At 41.0% G+C, this 12,736-nt stretch overlaps 1 protein-coding gene across 1 annotated transcript in view; it reads right to left on the bottom strand.

Annotated features, from left to right (window-relative positions):
• The window catches only part of LOC133966903 (sodium-driven chloride bicarbonate exchanger-like), a 30,337-nt gene extending 24,923 nt beyond the window's left edge, over positions 1-5,414 (bottom strand). Inside the window, exons 1-6 of the mRNA XM_062401979.1 lie at positions 4,706-5,414; positions 4,326-4,480; positions 4,063-4,184; positions 3,673-3,831; positions 3,345-3,406; positions 1,959-2,773 (exon numbers count right to left, since the gene is read on the bottom strand). Of these exons, the coding sequence (XP_062257963.1) occupies positions 1,959-2,773; positions 3,345-3,406; positions 3,673-3,831; positions 4,063-4,184; positions 4,326-4,480; positions 4,706-5,397 (2,005 nt within the window). The 5' untranslated portion in view covers positions 5,398-5,414. The remainder of the gene's footprint in view (positions 1-1,958; positions 2,774-3,344; positions 3,407-3,672; positions 3,832-4,062; positions 4,185-4,325; positions 4,481-4,705) is intronic.
• Between the last annotated feature and the right edge of the window lie 7,322 nt (positions 5,415-12,736).

Below are 12,736 nucleotides of genomic sequence, written 5' to 3'. Positions count from 1 at the left end.
CAATCCATGTGTGTCCAGAGGAAAACCGCAGGGAGGCGCAATAATCGAGTCATAAATAGAATTTAATTTATTAATAAATTGTGTCCCGATTAGAATATTAACGATAATAAATGTGTGTGTTCTAAATTTCTCATTTAGCTGCTCCTGGACTGTACTGACCTTCCTGGGAGCCCTGAGGAGCAGTTTGATTTCAGGAGCTGCATTCATGTATCGCCATCTGCTGTTTATCCCTGAGAAGGCCACAAACACACACACGCGCGCGCGCGCACGCGAACACATCGCTATATTGACAGCTGTGAGCATCCTCACATTCAAATTAAAACGGAGCTTATTGCGCATCATGTATTCATGTTATATGAAGCCAAATTTTATCTTCGTTAATTTGATATCAGTTTTAAGTCATTTTTCAAATCATGCAATTATAAAGGCATATGGGCTGTATATCATTCAATCTACAATTAGGTGATCCATACAAACAATTAGCCTATAATTTAGAAGAATTCTTACTTTTAAATCATATTTTATAAAAATAATTTGTGGCTGTGGGTCTGTTCACGCCCTTACGCAAGTTCACCTATTTTCTGTTAATGCATAACTACAGCCAACAGAAATAAACAAAATGATCAGTGTGTATAATAAGACGAAATTAAAAATGATTATAATATAGAAATGCAATATTGACAATCTATGGAAAATCCCAAGGTCATTCCAAATTGTTGCTGCAAAAAGTATTTTTGGCACATCCATTCAGTCAGTTGTTGCTTCTTTTTTATTTCTAAAAACTTGATTAATATAAATCATTTTGAATTGTGACTGATATTAAAGTCACACACTGAGGTAAAAGACTGTGGCACATTTTTTTTTTTACACATGATGTCCAATTAGGACATAGGAGTCTCATAATGTGTGTGTGTGTGTGGGGGGGGGGGGTCTCTCCAGCATCATGTGACTGGGATAATTTCTCAGTGATAATAATGAGAGTTAGATGTCTCCCATTTATTCACCTGCATTTGTATCCTCTCAGCGATTGGCACCTTGATGGCTACCTGATATCTCTGGAAGAAAAGGGATCCACGTGGCGCATTTAAAGAAAAACAGACAAACGTAAACTCTTCGTCGGAAGAAATGTTAAGCCTTGGGTTTGATATCAAATAAAACATTATATACTGATGATAACAACGTTTATTAGGTTTAAGTCACGTTACAGTAGATACAGAAAAAATTCACAACAGCATATATGAAAAATAACCATTCTGAAAAGAATGAATGAATAAATAAGACCCTACGTTAGTCTACATTATACCAACATTTATAACTTCTTTAACAACGTGTATCATGGATGTAGCAGTGATCATAAACGTTTGGTTTCCTACGAGCTTAGATAAAGTACAAAATACATCATTTTTTTTACTGACAGGGATTATTATGCCAGTTTATGCTACACAAGAACATGTCATGTACACATTACCAATAACTTTTTTCTCTTCTGACAGTTGAGGCTACTTAACAGAAGAGGTTTTTTTTTCGAACACTACTTTATGAATCTATTATTGTGTACATTCAATCACTATATCACCAAAATGTCCAGTATCAATATTTACATTTGATTTATTTAATTACAGAGTGGAAAGAAAGTAGAGCCAGGACTGAACAGTCTGCGGTAGAATAATTTACACTTTGGCCATTTACTGAGGAGGTGGCAGTCCTTGTCATGATTTTATCACGATTTATTTTGTCAATTAACCTGTGGATGATAGATAGATAGATAGATAGATAGATAGATAGATAGATAGATAGATAGATAGATAGATAGATAGATAGATAGATAGATAGATAGATAGATAGATAGATAGATAGATAGATAGATAGATAGATAGATAGATAGATAGATGGATAGATAGATAGATAGATAGATGTTTTTCTTTTGTTTTAACTGTGAGGATAGAAACTGTAATAACCAATGTCCTTTGTGCAGTTCTTCTCACACTCCCTCGGTGCCAGCAGCTCAGACTTTAGCGGGGACACAGTCTCTGACACCGGGGTGGCAGACGGGGAGATTCTCCTCCTCTTGGCCTGTTCAAAGATCCCAGAGTCGCTCGAGTCGATGGACTTAATGGAGGACGGCGTCTCTATCCAGTTCGACTCGGACGTCATGTCTTTGGGTTTGGCCTCCTCCGGGCCGCTGATGGGCGACCTCTCCGTCGGGATGGAGTCCACCTCCTCGGCCAGGTAGTTGGCGCCCGCCCGGCCGCCGAGGGAGTTGGCGGGCCAGCAGGAGAACACCGAGCCGGGCTTGCTGTTCACGCCACAGTACTGCGGCGGCGTGCGTCCTCCCCAGCCCGACGGGTCTGCGTAATAGCCAAGGGGCCGGTTGGAGCAGCCCGCGGTCGGCAGCGGGAGAGCCTTCACTCCGGCCGCCGCGTAGGACAGCAAGGTGGCCGCGTTACCGGCGAAATCGGCGGCGTCGTATGCCGAGGCGGCAAAGTCCAGTCGGTTGTTGGCAGGGGTGACAAACCATCGCTGCGGGTGGGAGGCAACAGTGGGATCCTCGCTTTGCTGCGGGGATAGCAAGCTGTTGCCGAGTGGGACGCTGCGCTCCGTGCCAGGACCAGTCCCCACGCCAGGGTGAAAGCGAGATTTGGCATAAGTGCTGACAAATTGGTCCTGCAGGAAAGAGCTAGACATGGCATATCTAGCACCCGGCACGATCTGTGAACGCGGAGAGTCACCCGGTGATGGAGTTAGGCGGTCAATGTCGCAGCCTGTGTAGACACTGAAAAGATGGGGAAGAAAGAAAAACAGAGAAACAATTCAGACACGAAGCTGTGCGTAAAGGGCCGGTTACGCATCTAAAAGACCAACGAGATGTAGAATATTGTCACCACAGTTCATATGTTTTCCAAATAGGCATAAGAGGAAAAAGGCCTTGTATGGAATGGGAGATCATTTCGACATTTCATTTTATCTCAAACGCCTTAAAGAGAAAAACGCAGGACATGCAACGTTGTACTGCGCATAAATAAAATAATTCAGGGGGCGAAGGCCGAACTCACATAAACCATCAAGCCACGACAGCACTAATATTTAAAGAATATTTCATTATTTCTTCTTTACCGAGTACATGACATTCCCCTCAATTAAACTAGAAGCCCCTGAAACCAAATCAATTTCAGGAGCCTCCAGCAATTTTGGAAAAATAGTCTAAAAATATTCGGCGGAATAAGAACAAATGCCTTCAATACAACGAATTGACATATTTAATAGGACATTTCCTCAATGCCAGATATAAATTGTATTCAATGAAATTGCAGCAGTGTGTGACAAAATGAAAAAAGCAATCTTACGTGTCATAGTTGTCCCGAAATCCTTTAGCAAATGGATTGTGGTCGATTTTCAGTTGCGTAATCTGTGGGTAAAAATAATGTATCAATTACAATAATGTTAAATGTTTTTAATTTAGTGTGGGTGTGTTTGTGTGTGCCTTGTTAGAATTTGAGATTTTTTTCTCGATTTCCATTCAAGTTCATTTTGTTGTGCCTTGTTTTACAATATAAATGTAAAATAATCACATTCAACACATTCAAAATCCAGTCTCTCTCTCTGGTTGATATTGTCACAGATCAATGTCGTGTCTGGGCGGAATATTTTTGCTGAAATACTTCGTGCCCGTACATCGGTATTCTGATAAGCGGTGACGGCGATGAACTGCGTCTCTGTGAAGGTGAAAGTCTGGACTCGTCCCGGTTGGCTGGTGTCCTCTGTCCCGTCCTCGTTCACTTCCACCACATGGAGCCGGGGCTGGTACTTGTGGAGGGACTGGAGAACCACCATCTGGAGATTCGGAGGAAAGAAACGCTGTCAGACTTCGGATGGACATGCAGCTCCATTTGATCACCAATAATAACAACGCTCTAAAAGTAACGTTGCGCTGAAAGTGATGCATTCATAAATTCATAGGAAATCAAAACAAACTGAAAAATAATAACCTGGATACTATATTGTTTAGTTTATCAAAAATAAAATAAAAAAACCATTGGAATATTAGATAAAGTGTTGCATTACCTGTCCCGTGTTATTTGAGGCACCTTTATTGTTTGTAAGCTTTAGCTTCCCAAATGATATTTCCTGACGCATCCAGTGCGCACCGGTATTCGGTGAATCCGGGTGCATGTAGACTCTATTTCCTGAAGATGTAACACAAAGAGCAGAAAAGTTATGAATATACATCATCTATTAATATTGTCGTAACCACTCAAATCTGTTTAAAATCGAACTAACTTATTTTTGATTGTTTAGTAAATGTGATAATTAAAAGATTGTAATACCTATTACATTTGTGTCTGCTTTCCCACATGGTACCCACTTTCCTCCTTGGAATCGCCAGTGATTTGGATCAGCAAGTATTACATCCACAAATATATTATAGTGAGCAGTTGGGTCGAGGCCAGAGATGTTGAAGCTTAAAAATGGGAACATTCGTCTGTGGGAAATAAGGGAGAAACACATTTAGGATGGGAAAAAGGAACCAAAAACAAATTCCCCGTTAGCACTGGTCTCCTGCCAAATCCGTTCTTTTTATATCCGAAAAAAATGTGGAATTAGAGATACATTTAAACCGTGGAAACGCAGCCATCGCAGGGATGAAGCCCCCAAATTGACTATTTCTGCAGGTATGTGCCAGATGAGCGTCTGTGCGCGCACTCACCGTCCTTGCTTCGTGATGATCATCTCCGTCTGGTGCCTGTGAAACTTCAGCCACAGGGCCCTGTTGCACAGGTACACCTGCGCTTTCCCCGGCACCAGTCCCGCTTGCGCCGAGGAGAACTGGTAAAAAGCGCCTCCTTGGTACGCGTGTCCATACTGCTGTGCGTAAGGGTAGCCCGCCGTCGCGTAGCCCTGCGGAGAAGTGTTGGTCAGAAGGCTGTTGTAAGCTCCATTGGTTATGACCGGGTGGTGGGCCATGTAGCGGCTGGGACTTCCGATAGAAAAAGCCGGGTGCGCTGGTCCATGCTGGCTCGCGTAGGGGAACATGGCACTGGGAGCTGCTGAGACTGGCTGAGGTTGTGCGGATGGAGAAAAGATGCACCTTTCTCCTGCAGATCCATCGAAATTATGACGGATGTCAGAGACTCCGTGAAGATCAGGAGAGAGTTTGCCCCTCTGGACGTCCCCTGATGCGTCCTTGGAGTCGGGGAAATTGTCTGCCTCTGACTGATTCGTCATCTCCCTAGAGTTTTTTTTCAGAGGTGAACTTCTCTCCAGGTTGTCACTTGCAGATATAATAGGATGGTCCTGCAGCGAGAGCTCTGATCCATCGGCGCTCGAAAAGCCACTGCCCACATTCATAAATTTCTTGGAGAGATCACTCGCTGGCGAGATGCAATTCTCGACCTGCATCGCTCGATAGGAAGCCGCTATTAGTTCAACCTATATCACGGGCTTTTTGCGCACGCCTTTCCTAATCCAACACTATTTAAAACGCCTCGCTACGGCTTGAGGAACCAAAGGCAGCAAATTAGCCAATTGACACCATCCTGCAATCAGGGAGGATTTTCTCTCCCTCACTCTCCCCGCTTTGCTAATGAAACAAGTTCTGCCATTGGTTAACTCAAGGCTGTAATTTAATTAGACAGCTCTTAATTAGAACATTATGCGAAGCGCTGTGAGCAAAGTGATTTGTTTACAGTGTGACAAGAGCCTATATTTGATTACAACATATGGATTCCGACTTCCCCCCCTGTTAAAATAAATGCAAGGATAAAATAACACGAAAAAAATCTTCCACTGTCAGTTGTGTTATTTACCTATTTTTCTGCCATATTTACCTATTCATGTGCTATGAGTGCCAAAGTATGTCTGCCCAAGAAGCCAAGATATATTATTAACACACCAAAAATGACAGGCAGTGACAGGCAGTGCATCTGATGCCTTAAAATGTTTGTGATATAGCGTGAAATCATGGCGTCCCACTGAAGATGTGTTTATGAGTCCCAGTGCTGGTTAATATTTCATGGGCTAAAGTTATGAACCGGTGCACTGATAACTGGGCTCTGCTGCGGCAAACACGGCTCACAGGAAGTCAAAGGAAAAGCCATTTAGGAAAATATATGTCTGGGACTGTTGGGTTTGAGTTATTTTAATACAATTTAGATCTATTTGTTGTTTTTAAAAATAAGTCAAGTTAACATATTAAAACTAAAATTAGTTCCTACTGGTTATAGTGAGACTGCAAGAAATATCTTTTTGCAACTTGATAAAAAAAATAATCCATAATTTAAGGAAAGGACGAGGAGGATGATGATGACGATGATGATGAGTCTTTTACTTACTTGCATATGTTAATATTTCATATTTATTTAAACAAGTTCAAAATATACACCTAACCTAACAATAATGATGATGATGATGATGATGATGATGATGATTGATTGATTGATTGATTGATTGATTGATTGATTGATTGATTGATTGATTGATTGATTGATTGATTGGTTTTGATTTGATTGGTCAATTTTTGCATATTGATATTTTTTTATCTTTATTTGAAACATGTTCAAAATAAAAACCTAACTTAATGATGATGGAATTGAAAGTAGTGGTTAAAGTATCATAGTGTCTGCATGTTAAAGTGACTCAGTGCAGAGAGACAGTGGGAGAGGCTGCAGCCAGAGAGTTAATTTTTGATCATGCCTTTCCTAATCCAACACTCTGAAAGACGTGTTGTGTTTCTTTAAAACTGCAGTTTATGGCAATGTATTGAGTTTCATCGTATTATAATGTGCTTATCCATTCTTGTAATTGCTATAAATGAGGGCAGAAATTTGAAACTACCTTACATGACCACTCAGGACCAAGCACTTGACTTGGAGGCACATAGTCCCCTCATCCTGAAACCCTAACAAATCAGAAAGTGCAAATTGTCCACCTTCCATCCAGTACTTTAAAAACACACCTCTTCAGAACATCCCTATACTAATGTGTATTCTATATTTCTAGTTATTTACGTTCTCCGTTTTTTAGACTATGTTTTATATATATACGTCTTTATGTATTTATACTATATATAGTATACTGCTATTTTGTATACTACATTGAAATTATAACTTTACTATACCATACCTATCTATATACTATAACAATATATGACTAAATATATATATAGATGAAATCACTTTCATCACTTTACTCAAATAAATTTAGTGAAAGGTGTATATTATGGACATATTCTTTATTTCTATTTCCTATTTTTTATTTCTCTATTCTATTACTGTTGTATTCTATTTTATACTACCACATGTTTTTGTCTATCTGCTGCTCTAACAGCTGAATTTCTCCAGCGTGTGATCAATAAAGTTGATCTTATCTTACTCTAAATAAAGTTTGTATTATTATTATAATAATCTCGATATAGAGGAGTCTGGTTCAGCATCACTGCTGTATCGAAAAGGGATCATTGCCACTTCCCAGAGTAACGTTTCCTATTCATTGAACAATCTGCACCACACCAGGTTAATACAAAAACTGACTCCAGGCCTATTTCACCGGAGGCTACATCCGCACCATGCAGCCTGTATGTGTCTAATGAACAGCCATGATTCTCTGCAGCTAACAAGAGGGGTCATTACAGTGGGGCTATAGGGCCCGGCAATCTATTCCTGTGAAACATACAAGCACAGGCTTGTCTGAGCCCAAGGAAAAGAGGTCACTCTCTGCTCTCCTCATTACAGGATTATGGTTCACTTCCAACACTGATCTTTAATAAGCAAAATGGGCATGAGCTTTTTTTTTTTCTTCTCCCCCACCCTGATCAAACCAATTGTTGAATCACCCGAGCATAAACTCAGTGTGTCCTCTTGGTGCAACAGGGCCTGTGTATTACACTTGTGTCCTTACTTTCCATTGGCTCAGTCAGCCATAATGGGCATAACCGGCCGAGGAGGGGGCTGATTTGTTATGCCCATGACCAGCTCTGTCCCCTGTGGTGAGAGTATAATACAGGGTAGGATCCCTGCCCTCTGCCTTGTGCACAAACACCCCATCAGCCAGCTGAGCTTAATGCACTGGCTCCCTTTGAACACTACTAATCCTATGCCTACCCCCGAATAATTATACTTTTTTAATTTAAATCTTTAAAGGTGCATATATGTCAATTTTTCAGTGAAGGTATTAATATGAAAAAATATGTTTTTTAAGCCAGATAACAAAGTATTTCTTCTCTTTTAGATCACTATAAGAAATATCCAACATAAATCTGTAAAAAAAATATATAACAAAATGTAATTCATAGATCAAAAAAACCTTAAGGTTAATAATGTTCAATTCAGCAAATACATTTTTTTTTTCAAGCATTGTGTCACGTCTTTTTTTTATTGTGCCATAGGAATCTGCTTGCCACCTGGGTCTAATCTAATCAATGTGAATGACAAGGAGAGAAAAAGCCTGAAAGTGAGCACCAGCTCAGGGACTTTACCTAATGCCCAGCACTGTCACTTCAATGATATGATCACAGCACACAAAATGACAACAAAATTATTGCCAGCAAGGATATGGGGGACATAGTGTGCCACTCCAGTCAGGTGAAATTGCTTTTTCCGACTATGAAATGGCATGTCTCTTGTCGGATGGGTAAACATTTCCTTGTCAGGCCAGTAATAAGGAATGAGGCACACTGGGCTGAACTAAGAGGATGGAGCCAAGGTTATTTGGGATTCATGACAGGTAGTGGCTTATATTACAGCGGCACTAAAAATTTCATGGGAATGCATTTAAGATGGCCTTTAAGTTATTTATATGTTGTTTGCCAGACGTCACATTGCAATTTCCATCAATAAATCAAAGTGAAGCCTTTCCTCCCGTCCTTCTCCCTCTTTTAATTTAGAAAAAAGAAGATGACAAAACTTGTGTTTACCCTAAGTCTTTAATTACCCAGCTAGGCTAATCTGATGAAGTTTGGTGGTGCTTTGTGCTATGCTAACATAACTATCGCCCCCTGTGGTTTCCTGCCATCGGTGATCTGCTTTGTCAGAGGCAATCGGGCAACCTCTGACAGAGAAGACAGCTGGAGGCCTGCTAAGGGGCGGAGTGGACAGTTGTGGCTTTTAAAACCTTATTAGCCGTCCTCCCTGGACACACCAAGACACGCGTCTAACGCAGAAGTGCACTCCTACACCTGCTCATTATTGATGGCCTTTAAGGGTCAGACCAGACCTTTCCCCGCGAATCTTCACCACAAAGCTCACAGCAAATTAACCTCAGGACAGGTGATTATGACGTTTGGTGGAAAATACAAGGGACACGGCTGCTGTCTAGAGACTGCACCAAAGGGACTGCTCACCCAAAACAAATATTTATACATGTGCTTGATGCACGCTTTATTTGGAATACAATTCTATCTTATAAAAAAGCCATTTATTCAAGAAAGGTTGATTTTATCTCTACAGTATTTTTCTCATTTAAACCCCATTCCCATTACTTTCTTATTAACACATTTACGGTGTTTCCATATGCAATTTGACTGTTTATATCAGTTTTAATAAGAGAATGAAATAAAAACACACCTTTTAGTAGTTAGTTATAAATGATGGTTATGAGCATTTATTATATGTGCATTTATTCTCACTTTTCATCTCGTGCACTAAGGCCCTAGGCACAGCTCTATGTGCCGTTTCACATTCAATGCATTTATTCCCCGTACCTCTTCAATTAGGTAAAAGTATATTCTGTTTCCATGAGATATTTTTTAACTTCAGTCTTTCTGTCAATGTCAGTTGTTTCTACATCACAGGACAGTGACAGCATGATAATTAACACACTCCAATGGAAATCATAGTACAACTCTGTGGGGAAATGAGCCATGAGGTATCCACACTGCTCAGCTGAGCTCCCTCTCTCTCCCTTTACAAGCACTAGAATTACGTGCATACACATGATGGTATGTTAAAGTGATGAATAATTATAGATGTGTGAATTTCCTCTCTTACCAATTCTACAGCAAGGTAACACGTGTAAAATATAGCGATCCCTGAGGTACCACAGTCCCTGGGAGTCCTCTCCGTGCCCCCGGATGTGTACTATTTGGCTTAGCAAATGGTGAGGATGTAATGTCAGGAATCGCAAAGTTAGTGGAGAGGCTAATGTCTATGAAAACTTCTTTTATCACCTGCTACTGACCTGTTATCAACTGTTTGGTTTGTTGCTACTCCCTTTAAATATTAACGAGGCCTGTGTGACCCAACCGAGTGCAGTGGGGTTTGTGACCATTTTGTTATTTCTGCTGCCATGCACTGTCAGACGTCTGCGAGTGAAGAACATGGCCACTGTCCCCAGCATGCCCGCAGCATGAAAAATTCAGACTAACTCCACTTTTTAAGCCACTTCTGATGAAAAGCACGCAGAAATGAAACTGACTTATGCCAAATGAATATCATCGAGTCGCTGTGATTGTGAGGCTGATGTTTGTTACTTTCAAATTATTTATAAAACATCAGTTCCATTTTAAGAGTGGCCGTGCCATGAAGTGTGCACTTACTCCTCTGAGGATCCTTGGAGGTTTCTCAGGCACCATCAGCCTCAACCCGAACAATAGAAAACACATGGCTGCTGTCCAGCAACTTAAGCTTGCCTATCTTTTGATGCGAGTCTATGTTGCTTGGACAGGATGAAAATAAGCACCAATTACCAAGTCACAGCTGTGTCTGCCGGCGTATTGTTTAATCGATAACTAGTTTGACATGATGATGAGTGTTTAATCTCAAAACAACTCATAAATGCATTATCTTCCAGATCTGCCACATAAATATCTTTTTTTTATAACCATAATAAATCAGTGATTCACCTGTTAAGGAAACTCTCTTAAAATAAGGAGAGAATCCCGCACGGATCCCTTGACAATAGAAGAAAATTATGTTTGAGGAGAGCAATATTTTGGGGGAGAACAGGAGCAAACAGGCGCCTGTCGTGTTACAAGAATAATCTTCATTAAAATCACAGGCAACAACACCAGGCCAACACGCAGCTCATTGGGAATGCAGTGTGAAAAGAGAGGCCCACAGATTATCACTCTACATAACTCATGTTTAATTTATCCAGGAGCAATATTGTCAAGAGTCCTTCCATTCCAAGGAACGAGAGACACAGATAAAAGCTGCAATAGGACTCAGGGAAACCCAAAAATAACACAGAGTAAACTGCCGCGAAATGGACTGAGCACACATGAGAGCGAAGGCATTAGAGACGTCCTCTGATATGTTTAGCACAGCTTCACAGGACTATAATACAACTGCTTTCGGGTTGTTAATATTTCAAAAGAAGACTTCTAAATGACGATAAAAATGTTCAAACAACGCGCAGACATGATACCCAGCACTTAACCTTTGCTCTGATTTGGAGCCATTCTACCAAAACCTGCACCTTTGAATTGACATGGTCCTTAAATCTCTACATACAGGAAAACAAAATAGCCTTACATTCGATTATAAGAAGTAACCCTAGACCAATTTCTGTGGTGTATGTGTTTTTTTTCCCCCCGTGCTACTCCTCCTCCTCCCCATGGCTGAGTGAAATGGAATTGCCTCTCACATTCAAAGACAGCTCTAGGAAGGTGATAATAGAGCTACTCCCTGCTGTCTGCAGGCAGGAAATAGGAAAGTGGCATATGGGGCCAGGAACCAAATAGAGAGGAAATGTGACCAGGCAAGGGAAGGAACTAAAAGAAAGGTTAATGATCAGCTCTGAATTCTACAGGGAAGAGAACCATGTTCCGAGTTGAGAGGGAAAAATAAAAAAAGTGACATGATTTATGTCTGTGGCGCTCACATCGGGGCTGTCACAAACAAACATGTGGAAACCGGTTGGTTTTCTTCCGAAACTTTGCCGATGCTAAAGCCGCCGAAGAAATATGAGAGGATTCACATTGATTAGAGAGATGAGAAATACACACTGTAATATGTTATCAAGGAAGAATCCATCTTCACAGTTTCACTAGTGCGCTCCAGCAAGTATGAACCCACTGCTGCCTGCAGATCCCCCGGCCCTCAGCATCTCACAACTAAAAAAAAACGACTAAATTAAATGCTGGACGCCAGATTCCTGTGTGAGAAAAAGGAAGAAGAATAAAACGTTTCCAGCGGAAGAGAGTGAAATCAGGGATATTAGCGCCTTGAATGCAAACCAGTGGGTGTTATATCATTGAAAGGGGGGGGAGACGATGTCGGCTGCATTAGGAGCAAATTTGCTTTTAAATTTTCACCTTGTTAAACTATGCCTCGGCTGAAAGAGTTTGTGTCCCTTCACCACGAGGTTGGATTCTCACCCTTTAAACTATTACTTAATTCACGTCTTCCGCTGTAAAGGAGGGATCAATTTTGAAGTCATTAGCACTTGGTTTGTGCCGCTATACGGAGTGCCCGCTAACGCTCATTGTAAGTTGTCCTTTTAATTATCCGAGGGAGTGAGTGATACCGAGGACAGCACGAGACGAGAAGTGACTGAAACGCACACGGTGGAATTTAATGGTATTCTGCAAATACACTTAAGCTAACAGCAGTAGACTATATACCTAGATGATCAGATATCGGCAGATTGAACAGCATCTATACGCTGGCCTTCAACATGTTGCCGGGGAAGACTGTTGTTGCAACAGCTGGACGTTAGAGACAAAGCAGCATCACGCGGAGCGGCTTTTTCCAGATCTGACAGCTAGATCATTTGAAGCAGACAAGATAACACTTAAATGCAA

This window comes from Platichthys flesus, chromosome 13 (genome assembly GCF_949316205.1).
Source record: "Platichthys flesus chromosome 13, fPlaFle2.1, whole genome shotgun sequence".
In the NCBI taxonomy this organism is placed as follows: domain Eukaryota; kingdom Metazoa; phylum Chordata; class Actinopteri; order Pleuronectiformes; family Pleuronectidae; genus Platichthys; species Platichthys flesus.
Note: the sequence above shows the minus strand (reverse complement) of the source record. Positions and strands in the feature narration are given on the sequence as shown.